This window comes from Anguilla anguilla, chromosome 2 (genome assembly GCF_013347855.1).
Source record: "Anguilla anguilla isolate fAngAng1 chromosome 2, fAngAng1.pri, whole genome shotgun sequence".
In the NCBI taxonomy this organism is placed as follows: domain Eukaryota; kingdom Metazoa; phylum Chordata; class Actinopteri; order Anguilliformes; family Anguillidae; genus Anguilla; species Anguilla anguilla.
Genome location: NC_049202.1, coordinates 67,722,032 through 67,742,004, shown reverse-complemented (window position 1 = coordinate 67,742,004; position 19,973 = coordinate 67,722,032). Strand labels below are relative to the sequence as shown.

The window sequence follows — 19,973 nt, the reverse complement described above, 5'->3', positions numbered from 1 at the left end:
TGTGTTAGACAAAAGAAAAGGCTTGGTCGTGTTTCCTGTGAAAGATAATCTTTATTGTAGTCCTACAAACCCACTATATGTGTCTTATTGTTTAAACGGGTTAATTCAACTGTAATCCTTTGGTAAATAAGGAATGTCATGCTGAGGTAGGGTCACCATTGGGGTGGGGTGTCTGTGAGAACGCTTAGGAGTCAAGAGTGCAATTTTTGTAACTGTGTATCAACCCAAGAACACACGAAACAGGCGCAGGGACTTGCCCAATTAGGCCAGGTCACGGCTGTGCCACACGGTAATGCGCACTGGAGCACAAAAACAGCCACGGGACCGATTTCTGCTTAGCGTGCTCTAACCATCACCCTCGTGCACGCGTATAGGACGAAGTGTAGCACAGTGCGTAAGGAACTGGGCTTGTAACCGACAGGTCGCAGGTTCGATTCCCGGGTAAGGACACTGCCGTTGTACCCTTGAGCAAGATACTTAACCTGCATTGCTTCAGTATATATCCAGCTGTATAAATGGATGCAATGTAAAATGCTATGTAAAAAGTTGTGTAAGTCGCTCTGGATAAGAGCGTCTGCTAAATGCCTGTAAAGTAATGTAATGTAATGTATAGCGCTTGTGCTCATCCCTTTCTTCTGATGCGGCGTCACGGACGTGACTCACTCTTCCTCCGGCGCGAGGCGCGCCGTCCCAGCTGTTCTCCCTTCCGCGGCACATCTAGGCGTGACGCCGCGACGCCGTCGTCTGTGGCGTCTTCTCCTCCCGGGCCGCCCCGCACAGCCTCCGCGGGCCGGGGCCACGGCGTTCGTCTGGTGGCCGGAGAAGCCAAGTTGCTCTGTTGTCCCCCGAGATGGCTCGAGGTGGAAGGACAGGATGTAACGGCAACCGCTCGCATCCCAGTCAGCGAGTTGACCGATGGTGTGGAAAGAGACCGATAGGAACCATAACTGGTCATGTTTAAGAGCGTAGTTTCCTACTGTTCTCGGCTGCTGGGCATCTACCCAGACCTCTTTTATTTAGCTGGCTTGAAGCACGTTGGGCGTCTTCCTCTTATATCATAGTTGCCTACGGTTGATATCACAGACTTGACTGACGCAACTCCTGTTTTGTTTGTTTCTTCCCCCGGACAGCTTGGGTGCGTGTGCGTTTTTTTGTGTGGGCACACACACACACTACACACTGCTGCTGGCTCGCTGCGGTCCCCCTGGCACTCTATAATGCTGGCTGCCCACTGCCATACAGCTGGCACACCGTAATGCTAATGGCTTGTGAAATATAGCGCAGCTGGCATAATGCAAAATTGCAAACATTAGCATAATGCTGTACTGCTGACACACTGTAGTCATTCTGGCACGGTGCATTGCTGTTGCCTCGCTGCAGTACTGCCAGAGCAGACCGTGTAACACTGCTGACATAATGTGATACTGTTGGCGAAGGGACATCAGTGCTGACGCACTGTAATTTTGCTGGTGCGATTTTTTTTGTTTTGTTGATATAGGCCTAGCTGGCACACAGTTGATACTGTTGACACGTACTGCTGGGAAATTGTGATTTTTTTTCCTGATGCATTTTAAAATTTGTACAACACTGCGATACTCCAGGTTTTCTATGACAGGAGTGACATCCTACAGTATTCTGCCTGCCATTAACACTGAATTTGGGTAAAATGGCCAAATGAGAACGATGTCTTTGAATTGTTTTACCCGGCACTTTTTACAAGTGACCATTGAACAGTGAGTGTCGGTAACTTGAGCAGTACTTGATTTCATTCATTAACTGAGGGGAAAGTGGAAGTTGAGGACAGACAACAGCAACAACAAAATTCACTCGAATCTTATTTTGAGAAATTCGTCTTTTTTTATTTGTGTTTTCCAGCCTGCCTCTGATAACATTTACCATCTTTACTTGCACATACAAGTCTTAAGGAGGGCTAATGAATACGGAGACCGCCTTTCCTTTCTTTTTCTTACAACCGTTTGGCAAAAAAAAAACAACAACAAAAAAAAAACATCACTGGTGAAAACATGTTTATAGGGAAAGGAAGGAGCAAGTACACATCACTGTCAAGACAAGGAGAACAACAAAAGAAAACGGGAAACAAAAAACCTTACCAAAAATTCAACAGAAATAATAATAACAGAAATCATAATAATAATAACAATAATAATACAAAATAATATAATAAACCTTACAACATTGTCCAAGAGAGAAAAAACTTTACACAATTATACACAAGGGCCAGTGGCAGGCACCTGAAACGAGAAGAACACTCAACACGGACAGACTTTTATAAACTTTACGATCCAGTGCAGGCTCACAATTGCCACACAGTATGAAAAAGACAGGGGGACGAGTAGAGGTGTATATTACAGGGAGGCACCTCGGAAAAAAAACAGAAGAACAAAAAAAGAAAGAAAAGAAAGCAGCGTCGCTTCAATAAGTGATGATTGTCCCTGCAACCGGTTAAACATTTTTAAAACCCAATTAATGATTCCAACCATGGATACAGTTACTGTTACATAATTACATACGCTATCTGTGCACCCGTGTAAAGTTAACAGACCAATTGGGAAAAGCGGGATTAGCTGGAGCTCCTTCAGTGGGCAGCATGAGAACTGTCTGACTGCAGAAAGCTTCTCTGGGTGCGAGAGGCAATGTGATCGCCTTCTTCAAATGCTAATCTCAGAGGAAGAGCTCATGATATGCTTTCATGACTCCCAGCAGTGAACAGTGAACATTGAGCTTTGTGTAATTTGCATGTATGTGTGTGTGTGTGTGTGTGTGTGTGTGTGTGGGGGGGGGGGGGGGTTCAGTTTAGGATACTGTGTGCATGTGTGCACTGGCTATCCAAATAATTTCAGCATTGTCTGGTTGAACATCACATTCCTCTACTTACACAGACCTTGCAAGTTCGTGTTTGTCATTTAAACTTGAATCCTAAATAAATTCACACTTAGTTACTTTACTGGATGAGTCATTTACTTTAATCAGTCATGTCGCCGCAAGCTTTTATCTCTCAGCAGCAGATGTGGGCAAAAAGAAGCTCAAACTAATGGGATAAATATAGAAATGCAAATTTTGAAGTGTGCAGACCAGTGTTCGGTTACAGTAAATGCACAGTGGACTGGCGGTTTGCTGGAAAGTATACGGACCCTGTTGGGAAGGCACTGGTTTAATTTTGTACTTGAGGTCGATCCTGTATGGCCTCTGCAGATTTTTTTGTTCCCCCACAAAACAATTCAAATTCCAAAAAAGTGTTATTGCAGTTGATTGGAATATTAACTGTCTCTTGAGCGTAGCCAGCCAAGCTGAATGACTTTCAGTCTGAAGAAGTTTCGTTGCTGAGGAGCAGTGCAGATGGTAGATCTCAGTTCTGGATATCTGACCAGTTTGCACTGCCCCTGGGGGCCGATTACAGTGAACCAGGGCTCGGGGCTGATAACAGGAAACTAGCAGTACAGTAGTTTTTAAAAGCTGTGGTTAATAATGCCATTAAAAAAAAGAGAGAAAGTAAGAAAATAAAAAAATTACATTGGAAGCTTTCTTTTTTTTTTTTAATTTTCTTTTTTTTTTTTTTTTACTTAAAGTGGTATCTGCAACAGACAAGATAGGACTGTACAACAATTCCATCGCTGGCAAACTGATGACCTTTCAAGTCCGCCCTCTTGTTTTGTTTTTATGATTTTGTTTTTTTTTCTTAAAATATATGTATATATTTATATTATATGTATATATCACAGTAAAATACAATCCAAGTGCTTGCAAAGTAAAGGGTGGTGAGGCCTGGATGGACAAAGAAAATGTACAAGAGGCCTGGAAGTGATGGGGTTACAGAAGGAAGGAACTCTGGGAAATGGAACTTTGGTCAGGGATGTTTCCCAGAATGCCTTGCTGGTGTGTGGACTCCACCCAGCGAGTCCAAGTGAGTGTGACCACACACACCGTAACAAGGGCACTTGTTGAGGTTGCAGCCTCTCTTTCGAATATGAATTCATGGTAATCAATGTGTCGTGGATACTGAATGTCTCATGACATATCTAAGAGAGTTCCATTCCCCTTCCCATTAATACATTTAATCCCATCTGTAAGTGCCGCTGCTGTGTGCTGCCCAGAGAACAGCCCACTGGCTGGTCCATGCCATGGCATCAGATAAGAGAACCCAGAAGTCCAGCAGATACATTTAGGGGTTTACATAGTGAGTCCTGCTCTCTGGTTCTGAAGATGAGGGGTACTTATGATGCTGGAGCAATGGCAAAGTACTGGACACAGTGTATTTGGGTAGATGGCGAGTGTAGGAGTTGTCTCTGGAGAGTTTCTTTTTTCTTGAGTGACAGTTAAGGAGAGGCATTTTGCCACAAAACGCAATGAGTCTATTTCTCACATCTCGCTCTCTCTGTCTCTCCCTCAGTCATGCCTCTTGTTTCGGATATTCTGACCGGCAAACTCCTCCTTCCCGTTCTCGTTCTTCTCCTCCCCCCCTTCTTGTTGCCTGCCGAAGCTGAAAGGCGACGACCTGTCCCCCTCCCCGTAGCCACAGCTGCTGCCGGCGTGCTGGGCGTTGTGAATGAGGGCCAGGTAGGGGTGCTGGGGCAGGGCTGGGGAGGTGGCCGCTGCGGTGGGGGAGGAGTCACACTGGGGCCCGCCCCCTCCATTGCTCAGCGCCCTGTGTTTGAGCCTGAGCTTGTGGGGCAGGGCAGTGCCCCGGACCTCCACCTGGTTCTCCTCGCTTTGGTAGTGGGACCCCTCGGCCGGCAGGCAGGCGGAGGGGGAACCCAGCCGCCCGGTCGACAGGCTCCGGCGGTAGCCGCCCGTCTCAGAGCAGGAGGAGGAGGGCGACTCGTCGTCTGTGGAGGCCTCTTTGTCCGAGCTGCGGGGGTCCCCGTCGCTGGAGGAGGTGTCCTTGGCCGAGGACGAATGCTCCTGGTAGTACCCCTTGGTCTTGATGCTGCCCTCGTAGGTCAGCACGGGCGGCTCCTCGTCCGCAGGGCTGAGGTAGGAGTGGCGGCGACGGTACCGGTGGGGCTCACCGTCCTCGCTGCTGTGAAGGAGGTCTGGGGCGAAAGAACTGCGGCCGCCGTTCTTCTGCAGAGTGTGGCTCTGGTAATAGTGTCCCTGTGTCTCCTGATGCTGGTGGTGGCTGCCTTCAAAGCCTGGTCTCTCCCCTTCGTCGTTATAGCCGTTGGCGTTGTCGTACGGAGGGGAGTCTAAGGACTTCATCTCCAGCTGCTTTGCCACCTCCGTCATGGAAGCTGCTGAGCCCTCCAGCCTGGCTGGGTCGCTGCTCGCCTGGCTGAGATGGACCATGGGAGCGTTGTGCTGGTGAGGGCCCGGCGGCTGCTGGTCCATGTCCTGCAGCCTGTGGCTGTCGATGGGGTAGGACACGCTGCTGGAGCGGTACAGGATCACGCTCCTCTGGGGGGCGGGAGCAGGGGGGGTGGAGCTGACCACGGCCTCCTGGTGACCGCGGTGATAGTCCATGACCTGGTCCATCTCCTGGGCATGGTGGAGCTGGGAGGAGGAGGAGCCCAGGCCGTGGTGGACGCTGAACATGTTGGCCTCCATCCCGCCCATGTCCATGGCGGCTTCGCGCTTGACCTCGTAGGCCATGGGCTCGGGGCTGTCCCGGGACGAGCCGTCGGACATGTCGGACAGCGAGCCGCGGGGAGAGTACTTGGGCAGCGGGGTGTGGCGCTCGCCCTCGGAGGAGTCCGAGTTCATCATCACCTGAGAGGAGCTGGAGTAGCCGCTGCTGGAGAAGTAGGGGTTCCTGGAGGAGGCGGAGCCGCCGCCGCCGCCGCCGCCGATCTGCTGGCTCTTCTCCACGTAGGAGGCGGTGCTGATCAGGCCGAAGCGCAGCTTCAGCTGCAGCAGCTCGGTCTTCAGCCGCACGTTCTCGTCGTTGAGCGCCATCACGCGGTTCTCCAGCACCATGTCGTTGTGCCGGCGCTTCTCCCGCGAGCGCTTGGCCGCCTCGTTGTTCTTGCGGCGCTTCTCCCAGTAGGAGGCGTCCTTCTTCTCGTCGGAGATGAACTCCCGCTTGCGGCGGCACGTCATGCTGGGCTTGGGCTTGGCCTTGGGCTGGCGGGGGGCGCGCGACGGGCTGCTGTGGGGCGACTCCGCCCGCTCGCTGTGGCAGGAGAGGGTCTCCAAGTTCTCAAAATTGCTGGGGTCGGATGACAGGACGTGCAAGTTCAGGCTTTCCATAATTCTTCGCCGGTGGCCAGATTTGAAATGTGGCGCATTGCCGTCGTCGAAATGGGATTAACTGAGAAAGCCGAAGAAAATGCAGAAGTGGAAGGAGCAAAACAAAAGCGGTTCTTATTTTGATCTGGATTTGATTTCTAAGTGGTAGGGTCTGCAAAAAACTCCAGGTGAGGTGTTTGTGCTCTTTCGAGAGGAAACCTCATTGATTTCGCCCTAGGATTAAGTGAACCCTCACGTGTCAAGTTCAGCCAGGAAGATCAAGAAGAGGTGGAACTCCACGCAGATCTTCCGCATTTATCTCGCGGTCAGGTGGCAGACGGTGTGATTATCTCGGCACGGGGTGCTCACGGCGAATCGTTCGACTCGTCACTTTGGAAACGGCAAAATGTGGGTCACGGGTGTCTGAGGGGATTCCTCGGGGTCTGGAGAACACGCCGGATGTTCTTTGTTTCGCAACCTTCCGGAGATGTGACCCACTGCTCCAGGCTGTCCCCGCGGATCTAGGTCACTCTGTCTGCCTCAGGATTTTCTGCACCTCGGTGGTTCCTGGGGGGCACCAGGATCTGTGTCACTGCTCACAAAGAAAAGGAGTCTGGAGTCTGAAAAGGGAGAAAGAGGAGAAAATGTTTTATTCGTGTGTCATGAGTGCACAGGCTGAGGTACAGACACAAGAGCATCAGGGCATGAAATGCATAAGATGTCTCGGTATGCTAAAGGTGAAGGAATTAGGGGGGGGGGATTTGTTACTTCTGAATTACATTGGTTTGCAACCATATTGAGATGCAGAGGCCACGTACTTCCAAAGCTGCTAGTTATGAAAAAATGAGAATTCAAAAACGACAAAAAATTTCTTTTTTTTTTTTTTTAGTTTAAACAAGTAACTTTGGCCATATCCCAAGCAGTCACCGCATGGTGTGTTGCCCATAGCAACCACGGCCTGACCTCGTGCCCCTTGTAATCGATCGGCTCTGCTTTTGACCTCCGACCTCTCTGGGTTGATGCTGAAGTAGGGTGATATGATGTAACCACACATATCACATTACTAACTGCGCCCCAAACTTCTACCGGACATCCAGAAATGTCACATTAATGGATATACGAGGTATGAGGTAATGAGTGTGGAGTACAAAAAAAGCTCCAAAATATCAAAACCCTGTCATCGTTAAGTACAGGCGCTTTCCTCAATTTATTTTTGAATGATCCGAGCACTTCGGTGTACTGTGGCCCAAAAATAATAATCGGTACCACATGTCTGGCATAAATGACGAGGGAAATGAGGCGGTGACATTATTTGGCAGTTTCGATAGTAAATACATCATCTAAGCTGGAGGAAGCCTATAAGCTATTTGAGACATTCGAACGCTTTTATCTTGAAAGGGCGACACGCGATCGTGGACTCAGGCCAATGTGGTCAGACAGGACCTGAGATAAAGCTCTGGGGGCAGTAGGTCCCACAGGTGCAGCTGGGGAGGATTAGTGCTGTTATGGAATATGGGTCAGTGTCTGAGCTTCACATACCACCGGCCTCCCAAAGCCCCCCCCCCCAGCTCCACCTCAACCCACATATAAAAGGTGCTTTTGGGATTATGGGAAATTAGCTCCTCGCGGTGAGCCGGGATCATGGAGATGTCAGCGTCTCATGTCTCGTTGAGTTTTTGTTGGCAAGGCTAATAAAGATGGAGGGGAGAGGTGGAGGAATGCGAGTGAATGAGGGAAAGACATACCAAGGGGGGGGGGGGGGGGGAAGAATATAGGTCAGTTCAGAAAGGCTGAGGGGGCCGGGGTGGGGTGGGGGTGGGGGGGGGTTGACTGAGGGAGTGGGCCCCCGTGGCAGCCTGCCTGCTGCTTGTGTAAGACCCAGAGCCTGTAACATAACTGTTGGCTGTGTCTCGTAACCACGGCGAGGGCAGAGGCGGAACTAACGACTAACGAGAGGGAAAGCCGTCATCATCCTCTCCCCCCCCCCCCCCCCAGTCTGATTACGCTCAGGTCAGGAGACAGCTTGGTGCCTCGGGCTCGATGCGGCCCGGCTTCCCGGTACGCCCCCCCCCCGCCGTGCCGTTGGGTACATGTTACATAAACGGCCATGACATGGTTTTCAGCCTTTTGTTATGACGCACATGAAATGGGGATTGGAAATTTTCCATTTCATTGTCCAAAAAAAAGTGATGATTTGGACTGCTGTCTGTGGTTCCTAGTCAGTGACTAATCGAACCCTGAAAGTGCTGAGAGGAAACATTTCATTTCCATTTTCTATCTTATCTGAATTATATATCGTAATAATATTGCTTATATCAGAAAGGCAACATTAAGCCATGTTATCAAAGAAACAAAGGTATCTATTTCCTATTTTACCGACTAATCTACAAAAAAAAAAAATACACTGCATTCTACCAGATGCCCTATCAGTGTAATTTCTACATCCATTTCTTTATTTACAGAAAAAATGCTTTTCGGTTGCAACTACTTTTGCTGTTAAAATTGTTTTACATTCTTTTCATTTTAAACCTGCAGTCAAAGAGCATCTATCCATCCATGCAGTTTTCCCACTGAGACTATATCTATCTGTTGCTTTAAGAATGCAACGTCGTGTAATCAAGCCTTCTGCCATGCTTTTTCTAGTGATATCGTTCTTATACCGCCCCCCCCCCCCCCCCCCCCCCCCCCCCCACCGCGAGTCTGTCATCACGTTACATAACCTCTAACCATTAGACTCTTTTTTTTTTTTCTTTTCCTCGTGCACTTTAATAGCCTCCTTATCCGCTTCCTCAGTTTTATGTTCTCCCCAAAAAAAATGCATTTGGGCCATTAGAGGCCTGACCGTCAGCAGCGCATCTGCCTCCCGTTCAGCCGTCGCCCTTCGACCGCGACGTAAAACGTCCCCCGCTGTTTGCGCCCGCGCCCGACAATTACTGCCGTAAATTAGAATCATTCGAATAGTCGGAGGCCTGCACAAGATGAAGGGGGAACGGGTCAGATCTCGAGAACGGGGCCGGGGGGGGAGAGAGCCGGAGGGGAGGGAGAGAATTTCTCCCAGCGTGTCCCACTGACCTAGAAACCGCGCAGCGCAGTAAGCGCTGGTTTCTGCCTTGACGCTGCGCAGGAAAAATAGGTCAGTGGAACTGCAAGTGAGGCACAGGGAGGGAGGGAGGGAGGGAGGGAGGGAGGGGAGGGGAGGGAGCGCGAGGGAGAATTAGAGCATACTCTAAAAATAGAGCAGGGGAGAGAGGGAGGAGTGTGCCTGAAGAATTTTCATTGGCTGAGAGGAGGGTTTTTTTTTTTTTTTACCAGCACTGCACGATGGAAGAAGAAAAAAATATCAGCAACGAAAGAATATATATAAATAAATAAACTGATTACACAGAGCAATGAATCACACCTAACATTAATCCCCAATGCCCCTCCTATCTCTGTGTGCCTGCAGTGACAAACAGACCAAAACAGGAAAAATACATTTATAAATTATACTGACATCACTATATGTACCCATTTCTCATTGTTTTTTTCCACACCTAGGGTGGACATACCTGAAATGTATACTCCTCTAAAACACCATTTGCATCTTTATCCCAGCCAGACATGCAGAAGGCTGCTGTTCCTTATAAGAGGCAGAATATTCTGGGCATAGATTTAATTACATTTTTTTTTTTTGGTGTGGAAATTAATTAGTCATGGTGCATTTTAGATTCACCTATGCAAGCAAGTTTGCAAGAAATGGTGAAAAACTCTGCTGAGGTATCTTTATGCTGACCTGCACTGATCCTTTTTTTGGAGCTAAGACTAGGTGCTAGGGTATGATTCACTGTTCATGGATTTTGGGTCCATAAAAATTTGACCATACAAGGGGCACCCCTGAGGACAGGTGTGGCATGTTTTTGTATTGTGAGAGGGACCCATGACACTGAGAGAGTTCACCCTGTTAGCCAGTTAGGGAGGTGTGCACGCGTTAGTGTGTGGTTCTCTATGTGTGTGTGTGTGTGTGCGCGCACGCATGCAAGGCATTTTGTTTCTCTAAGTGGACACGCTCAACCACCGCACGTGGAGGAGTCGTTTCCCCAAATTCCTCGTCTGGGTTCGTATTCCAAGAACAGGAATCCCTGAAAGCCGGGGCAGAGTTCCAAGCAAAACTCAGGTAAACATAAAAACACTCCACGGCCTCCCACGTGCCCCTCCTGTCACGTGCGCTGGGCCTTCAAAAGTGCTGTAATTCACGCCCTTCAAACAAACCGGCAGCAGCAACTTTACGCCCTTGTCTTTTTTTTTTTACGAGCTCTTGTGTTGGCCAATGCCGCGAGAGGCAGAGCCACGGAAAGACACGGAGGCAACTCTCAAAGTTCACCCACTTAAGCGGAATAACTGCGCTGTGGTCTAAACAGCTGCCGCTCTGTCGGTTACAGTGATCTATTTCTTTGTTCCACTGAATTGATGAGCCCAGATTTCGCTCTTTTAAGTGGAAGGCAGGGAAATTTGCTCTCTTTAACTACACAGATGAAGTTTTTTTTTTTTACATAACTGGCAGAACATGCCATTTTAAACAGGGGAAGGTGGCAGTCAACAGAAAAGCATTAAGTGTGTGAAGTATTAAGTGTAGCTGTTATTGCACAGCCCAGCTGAAGCACAAATCAACACTGCGAAATTTCAGGGCTGTTAAGTTTCATTTCATGTGTGATATATGAAATGAAACTTAACAGCTCTGAAATTTAGCAGTGTTGATTTTCCAATTGCTGATTGGCGTAATATTGGATAGAGCGTTATTCTCACACGGCGTCAGGTTTCCCTAGCGCAGCCGAATATTTTTTGCTCGTGTGTAATTAAGGCGGCAGCAAGAAGAACAAAAAAAAAAAAAAAAAACGTAATAAGCAAACAAGTCTCGACACTCGGGGGCAATTGGCACGTCAGGGTGACATTCTGCAAAAGCCGATAATAAGCAGCAGGATCGTCCGTGAACACGACGGAAACAAACAAACGCAAAAAGGGCCGACTGAAGCGAGCGGTGCCTGCGTGTGTGGGCGTCCTCCAGGAATACGGGACAGACGGAGTATTTAGGCCGCACGTGGAGGGAGATGATAAACGGATATCGCCCGGGCAGAATGATGAAATGGATGTTCCGAGATGAGGGCGGGTAATAAATCAGAGCTCCAGAGCTATAAAACGTCCCCGCGCACTCTTTCCACACACTGATACGACAAATAATGTATGTCTTCAAGATGCGTGTGTGTGCGCGTGTAAGTCCCAGCTTGGATGTAATGACTGCGCAGATACAGGCCTACCGTCGCTGAACAACATATTGCATGCGTGTAATAGTTTTTTTTTTTTTTTTTTTTTTTTTTACCTCTTGGTCATCACAGACACCACAAGCTGTAAACACGCCTGACACACATTATTAGGATGTAGGACACATTGGTAATATAAGGTATTTCTTTTATGTTTTGTGAATGTCCTGACTCATTTGTGGCACATGCAAAGCAAAATTCATACTGCCTGCAGTGCTGAGTATTTCAGCGTTTGAGAACCACAGCTGTCTCTGGTGAAAGGACTTTCATCTCTTTGAAATTCTGGACTTAATTACGCTTGGTTGGAGGAGACGTTTTCGACCTGCAGAGCTATTTACTTGCAGCAAATCTGTAAGACGGAGAGCAGAATATCTCAGCTGTTCAGTTTGTGCAATAAGTTGAGACTCATAATTTTGGATATCCCCCTGAGACGACCAGAGCAAAGGGAAGGCTTGTACCCATGCAATTATAATTTAGCCATTTAACAGACACTCGTATCCAGGCCAACTCACTGTAATGTAGATTTTTTACCTCCATTGCTTGCTTTCTAGGGGTTCAAGTGTGGTTTTTGCCCCAATTGCTGCTTTCCGTTTCCTCTACAAAGTATCTTTGGGACAGTGTCTGTCTCTATGAAAAGCGATATACGAATAAAAACTATGTTGAATGAAACCACAACATATTGGAATCACAACAAATGCTACAGTACACTTAGTAGATACTCTTATCGAGAACAGCGCACACAGCTCGCTTTTAGAATAAAAATAAGAATCATGTTATCCATTTACTCAGCTGGATTTCTACTGAAGAAATTAAAGCTGGGAATCTTTTTCTAGGATACAGCAACAGTGCGCAGCTGGAGGAAACCTGTAGCCACTGAACTGCAGGTTTTTACCTGACCATAACTGCACCTGTGCCTGTAACTGAGAACCACACTTTGCCAGAATGTCAAATCTCTCCCAAGGAAACATCATGGATTGACATGCCTGATGACAGCCTTGTGATGTAATAACCATGCCGGCTGCCACTTTTCTTCATGCACTTCCACCAAACAGAAAAGGTAGCCATGTAACTAATTTCCTGGAGACAAATGATTTCATTTGTCAAGTATCAACGGCACCAATAAAATTCAACGACAACAAAAAAGAAAACGAAAAAAAGTGACTTATACTCAGTACACCATGCTAGTCTGTGTTGTGTAGGTTATATACAGTATGTGTTAGTAAACCTAGTTTTTTCTTGATTATCTTACAAGTGAGAAACCATGAGTTAAATATTTAACGTGAATGTTTTTGATGTCAAGACTCTAAACTACAGCAGCGCAAACTTTGTAGTCTATGAGATTCTCATGGCAGCAAGTATATTTGAACAAATTTTTTTTTGTCTTTTTTACTTTTATGTGCTTTCATATCTGTTGTTCAGAATCAAACAAGAAGACAGATACTGCGAATTGACCTGGTGTAGACGAACAGACAGAATTACAGTGCATTCATCCAAATTTCTTATGTAAGGAAGCCTTAAATTATTCCTTTTTTTAGTTTTACTCCCCCCTCCTCTATCCTTTCCCCATGTGACGAATTTGACCTACATTTCAACGCTGGCAAAATAAACTGGGTTAAGCACCGACCAACTGGCAGATCCACTCAGTGGGAACACCACAGACTCTGGGTTTCCACTAGTTGCATCATCTCCTCTACACAAGCCGTTTAATAATTATTTTTATTACGCAACCCACTGAAGCCCTCTGGAACTGCCGTTCTGTCAAGGAAAACTACGGGACATGGTTAAGGATCGATGCACAACACACCTGTGGAAATTTGCCCTCCCTTTGCCTTGTCCCATTGCAGTGAAATGATATGTAGCCTAGTTTTATGAAATATTTGTCACTTTGCAGTGGTTAACTGGTCGCTACAAATGTGTTCGTGGTCTACTCCTAAGTGAAGATATGTTAAAAATAATATGCATGACATTATATTAATACATTAATTTAACTACACACCATACCGCATTCCTTTGCATCTAAAGGTTTCAAACTCAATAATAGTTCAGTGAAACTTGTACAGGGATATATGGCTACCTACAATATCCATTCCTCAGATAATGTTAAGCGTCCTGGGTATGTCGAACTTCTGTAGGTCACCACGTGGAATGCTCTTTTTATTCCCGTGCTGAATGTAAATCGCGTTTTGCAACGTAGGAACACATGCGAAGAAACTGTTGTACTAAGCCGACTACAAAACCACTGGAAAATTGCGGAGTCCTGAGGGCGAAAAAAATCGTTCATAATTTACGTCACACAGTACCGACGATTGCAGTCGTTACTTTTGAAGTTCACGTGAGTCAGGTTCACGTGTGGAATCCTTGCAACAAGCTGCTGGCCCACTGTGCAAGAGTAGGCTACATTTTACCGCAATATGGCTTCTTTCCTAAACAGAGTTCACATCAAAGACAGCTGCTGCACAAGCGGCCACACTTTCAAAGAATGCTATCGCCCCCTAAATATGTTCACTGCAATTAAATGTTCTTCGCTGTGGGCTATAATTCAATCTGTATTTTTCCTATTTAATATATTGTAGACATAATTTTAAATAATGTGTGGTGTATCTGAAAGGATCGGATGAATCTGGACCCACATGTATTTTAGCTCTTTTGCTTTAACACCTTGTCTTGGAACAACTGCAATGTAATTCCAAATCAAAATCGAATAGCCTACGATCGCCACTGGTCTATATTTATACAATACACGTGAATGAACTGTCTCATTCAGGAAGGTTTAGATTTCGCATATTTTGTGCAATTCATTCACCTCATACACCTGTATTATAGTCTATGTGCATAAAATAAGTTATATTCTACAAACGTCACGGTAGGCTATCGTCTTCCAACTCACTAGCATGATACAACGTTGCAGTCCAAACAAAAAATTAAAGTCACAGCAAACGTTACATTCAATAGCCTTGATGAAACTTTTGGAAATTTTCTTTGCCCAGAGTCAAAATGAGGTCATAGCTCATCGTACAAAGCGATGACCTGCACAACAGTATAGAACACGGCCATTACGAATTATATTCAGAGTAGTATACGTGAGTATCCTAAAACGATTAAATGTGTGATTAATTTATCGTACTAGTTCACTGTTACAGACTAACTACAATGAGGTAAAAGTCTACAAGTAGCTCCAGAACCACCCCGCCTTACCCGCTGCAGAGCACTACTACACGTGACAGCGAGACAAGTGTTCCCAGTTTTTCAAAGGAATTCCAATTGTCCGCGTGGACTAATAACTTCGTTAAACCACATTATTTTAACTAAGCGCTTCCTTTACAGTGACAAAGAACTCCACGAAACTGAACGGTCGTTACCAGAATACGGAAATAAGGGCGTATATTTTACAATACGCATTCTGATTTTCATAATTCTAAATTTAATAGTCTACGACTTCTTCATACGTAGGCTTATATAAAATTAATGCAAACCTTTGGAACGTTTTATATTTTTGTTAATACACGAAAACATGCAAACAACATGCAATGACTCAAAGAGCAACCAAAGGCTGCAATAGTCTTTAATACTCTAAATGTAACTATTTCAAGTATGAATTGCTCCAGCAAACTTGTACCTTCCGACCTTTTTATTTTCCAAAAGGAAATGCACCCCAAGCCCCCAATACATCAATACGGCACCGAAAGGGGGGTGTAGTTGCCTCGCCTTGACATTGAGAAAATGCGTGGCACGACGCAGCCAACATGCAATTGTCCCCGCATCACTTACAATCCGCAAAACCAACAGATTCCGTAAGAATTGCAAAAGAAAAAACAAAAACAGTTCATAATCACATTTAAAGTAATCGACAGGAGAGGCGGTTAAGGATATTATATGATATATATATATATATCCTAATGCAACACGTAGTAGGTACTATGTAAAATAGCGTACACGAATTTTCCATTCTGTTTTAGCAATATATTTCTCCTGGTTCAGTTTACAAACCTTCTCATCCAGTGCGCGTTTTTCCAGGTAATCATGCATTTGTAGGTATAGGTAAATGCTACGTAAACATAACCTACCTTAATGTCGTTTAATTACAAATCCATATCGTCGCTTCTATTCAGGAGTTATGGTTGTAGTGTATTCTCGCTTCTTTCTTTTTTGTCTCCCAAGTTTGGACTGAAATGTACTGGTGCGGTCAAACAGGAGTCTCTGGCATCAAAGGTAGTGTTTCTCAGTCTCAGCGTATGGGTTCCGTGTCTCCCTTTTTGCTTTGAATCCTCGTGTTATGTTAGTGACTTGCTCCAATTCTCTCTCTCTCTCTATCTCTCTCTCTCTCAAAATGTATGTTAGTAGGTCAGCAGTTGCATAACAACACGCTTTGGGTGCCGTGTCACGTTTTTGTTCTCCCTTTCTCTCGTCCTTCGTTTCCACTGCTTCTCCCTTTGCAATGAGATGTGAGGCGTAGAGGGGGAGGGGGCATGGGATTGTGGTATCAGCATAACGCCTGGCCAGCTCAGATGTAGGGCAGAGAGAGAGAGAGAGAGAAAGAGAGGTAGGGAGAGAGCGAGCGAGACGTTTTTAGAAACATGCCAACAACTGACGATATTCTAAAGAAAGTATGATTTTATGTGCTATTGTGTGGAAGTGTATCAATAGCACTCAGCATGAAGTGGGTGGTTAGCCTACGCAGTACGATTCAGTGAAGGATGCCAACGGCAAGTGGGTTGGAATGCCAAATTTATTGTGTTTTTAAATAATGTTTGAAAAAATATGTGACATGCAGAAATCCAGTTAGTCTTTCTGTTTATTGCGCAATGTTTGGAGTGGCGCGCCAAGTTCTCAGCCGTTAATACATTGGTCAGAAGTTTATTTGCTAATCTAACGTCCTTTACACATGATTGCATTTTCACATATTATTTAATTTGTTGGATTTCTATTCTTGTAACAGCACGGATTAAGTACTTCGCCTAATTGCACAACAGCAGTGTCACACCCAAAACTGTAATTCGCCACCCCCTTCCTGGTCTCCAGACCAAGTCCATGGCCCACACAGCATTGTTTGTAACCTGACTAACTCCCGTTCTCAGAACCTTTACAAGCGTCTTGTGTATTATGTAAAAACAAGAAGTGCAAATGCAGAACTGGAGCCATACTTCGGAAGGAAGTTACAAAGAGCTTCTTAGGAATCCAGTAAACTCAGAGGAAACCGTAATGCTTTGTCACTGTTTACCAATACAGCAGCAGTAATAAGCTTATAAAATGGAAGACAAAGTGCATGTTATATTGCTATATTGCTTTCAAATATTTTGGCACACTGGCTAATGAGATATTGTCTCATGAAGACGCAATTGTGATACAAGTGATTGCCGTTTGATGTGTTTACTGTAATCAGTTAGATAATTAATATTATTATATAATTTGTGGTAAAATTGAGAGTATCAGGGATCGGTCAGGGCTTCAACAGGGCGTTACATTTTATTTGCAGTTTGAAATGAGTTAGGTGCCCGCAACAATTTTGTTACATTACATTACATTACAGGCATTTAGCAGACGCTCTTATCCAGAGCGACTTACACAACTTTTACATAGCATCCATTTAAACTGCTGGATATATACTGAAGCAATGCAGGTTAAGTACCTTGCTCAAGGGTACAACGGCAGTGTCCTTACCCGGGAATCGAACCTGTGACCTTTCGGTTACAAGCCCAGTTCCTTACCCACTGTGCTACACTCCGTCCTTGTTGGAAGCTTGCTGTGGATTAAAAGATTTTGAAAGCATTTATTGTTTTACAGTTTAGTATAATTTATTTTCCTTCTTGTAACACAACTCAAACTGTGCTAATGTCCTATTGACGCTGCAAGTTTCTTTGTGAAAACGAACTGCGTCTGTAAATTTGGCCTGTGGCTGTCTCTGTGGCACTGATCGCGGTTCCTTTTTTTTTTTAGAGCAAATATCATTTTGTTGCGTGTACTGGAAATAAATGTAACGTATCCATGTGTGTAAATAAATAGATGTTCGAGGCCTCGTGATTTCACTGAGCGAATGATGAAAGCCACAGTGGTAGGTAAACCACAGGGCTCCAGGTTTATTTGTGTGTGTGTGTGTGTGTGTTTTTTTTCCATTTGCAGATGGATTACCTGTGTAGATGACAGTGTTGTCTTCAGTTACAGCAGGGGGTTCCGCATTAAAACATCAAGGGGGCATTTATGCTGGTTATCAATTAACTTGGAAAGTGGTTATGATTCGAATTATGCAACGCAGCAGCATGTCCAATACATCAGTTACTCACAATGTGTAATGTAGACCAGAAGATTTATGACTAATACAAGAAAAGGGACTACAACATGAATTAATTTAGGTAATTATGTAGTAAAACATGTTATTAAGCAACTTTCACAGTTTTTTTTTTAAATTTATTTTTTATTTTTTAACCAACAAATATCTACATGTAATGGAAATGTTATTTCATTTGCCTGGTATCTTCCTGGTTTCCTATCAAATTGTTTTCCAGAAATTATTTTACCATTTGCAGTACAGCAAGTATGAGATTTTGCAGATGGATCTTGGGTTAGGTGTTGAATAGGTGTTGCCTTCTTGCTTGATCTGTGTGACTTGAAAAACATACACTTTCAGACTGAGGACAGACAGAGCTGGCAGTTGGAACTATTGGCAGACCAGGGACACAAGACAAAACAAGTGCACAATTTCAGAAGATGTAAAGTGACCGGGGCAGCTTTTTTCTTCCGGGAACAGGCGCTGTGGAGTTCCTAGAGGTTGGTCACAGCAAGTGGATGGATCTTTCTTTGTTCTTCCACACTTGAGGACACAAGCAGGTACCCAGCAGGTACCCAGTCTCTCAGGTGTTCAGTCCTGGGTGGGGCTTGGGGGGGGGGGGGGGGGGTGTGTTAGTGTGTCCATGTGTTAACGTGTCACACCTTCATGCTTACCCACACACCTGTCTTCCCAGCCATTAGAATTGTTGGGGGGATGGGGTTTCAAAAAAGGTTTTACCCTGTCACCTTAGCCAGCTAAGGCTTTTAGGTTGTGAATTATGCTGCAGTTATTCCTCTGGGTTGTTTTGTATTTAGATTGATACAGTTGTGTGTGTGTGTGTGTGTGTGCATGCGTGAGTGTGTGCATGTGTCTTTTTGTCTCGGGTTTTACTTAACTGGTCTTGACAGAAAACTAGGATGGTAAACGTATGGAATGCTCAACATGGGAATTTAGTTTCAGCGTGTGTGGGATCAAATGAGTCACCTGCATTCTTTCCACGTTGGGTAATACACTCTTTGTTTGTGGCTAGATGTCCTTGCAATGGCATCCTCACACTGGAGGAATTGGAAAATAAAAATGGAGAAAAGCTCAACACCCATGATTAGGATCATCTCTCTCTCTCTCTCTCTCTCTCTCTTTCTCTGTCCCCCCTTCTTTCCCTCTTTGTTCCCTGGCTGATGAAGGGAACAGAGCTAAAATGCTGGCCTTGAACTTGCTGCCCCCATCCCCCCCTTTTTTCCCTTCCCGTACTTTCCCCCCTTCAACCCCATCCCTCCCAGCTGCGTCTGCAAGGGTTCCCATGGCAACAGCCGTGCTTCCTGCCTAGCAACAGGCTTTCTCCTCTGCAGAAGAGAAGGGGGAGAGTTGGGGGATGTGGGGAGCTGGGGGGTGACAAAGGGCTGATATGTGCTTGTCTTATACACAACCCCTGTCAACGGGGCATACGTAACTCCGACAAGTCTTCATTCCATCTCCCCGCTGAGGGCTCCTGTTTCTGAACCAAACTGCCCTGCTACTACCAGAGCACTGCACTGAGGCAGTGATGACCTCAGTCACTTACAATATGGAGCAAGGTGTGCTCTAAAGAGACGGACTGAGGATGACAAAGGGATGCCATTTCCTGGTCTACATTTGCATGGGAATTACTGCCTGTTTTTCATAGTTTGCCTTAGGGCTCATCCCTCTTCTGCCTTGTTGCGTTGTTATCTTATGATTTAATGTGTGTTGTACCCCGAGGATCCTGGCGAACATGGTTTGATATCAAATTAATCTAACTAATTAAGCAGATAATTAAAACAAAACCATTCATTATTCTTGGTGATATGTGTGCCTGCACACTATGCTAATCACCCTGCTTAGTCATACAGCCAGGAAGGGAGTCTGACCACACACAACTTTTGTGGTACATTTGAAACATCAAATGCGTAAAAGCTTGAGGAAATGAACAGTTCCGAAGAAGGGGTATATAATTAGGATTTTACACGTTTCGTGCGAATTTCGGAGTGCTTCATCAACATTAGTTGTAGGGAATGTAGCCTACACGTTGTCTTTCCTGCATAAACTCGTCAACGTGACTGGCACTACGAAGCTACGAAGTCGTCATTTTTTTACAACTCCAAATGATTCGTGATCGTTGCTGCCCCCTATTGGCGTGTAGTTATAGCAAAGTTAAAAAATAGAACGTCTCAGGAGGATCAATTAGAATTTGATTGAAAAAAGGAAACCTAAATGTT

The 19,973-nt window shown here is 45.4% G+C and overlaps 2 protein-coding genes across 2 annotated transcripts in view; one reads left to right on the top strand and one right to left on the bottom strand.

Annotated features, from left to right (window-relative positions):
* The window catches only part of LOC118220656, an 84,931-nt gene that overhangs the window by 12,513 nt on the left and 52,445 nt on the right, over positions 1–19,973 (top strand). The window lies entirely within an intron of this gene.
* Positions 1,835–15,944, bottom strand: nfil3-5 (nuclear factor, interleukin 3 regulated, member 5). The gene is made up of 2 exons (XM_035404701.1): positions 15,542–15,944; positions 1,835–6,803 (listed from the first exon to the last, which is right to left on the bottom strand). The coding sequence occupies exon 2, from the start codon at positions 6,202–6,204 to the stop codon at positions 4,405–4,407; it is 1,800 nt and encodes a 599-aa protein (XP_035260592.1). The 5' UTR covers positions 6,205–6,803; positions 15,542–15,944; the 3' UTR covers positions 1,835–4,404.

Excerpts from the sequence above, each read along its gene's own strand:
- nfil3-5 (XM_035404701.1), bottom strand. The coding sequence starts at position 6,204 with ATGGAAAGCCTGAACTTGCACGTCCTGTCATCCGACCCCAGCAATTTT.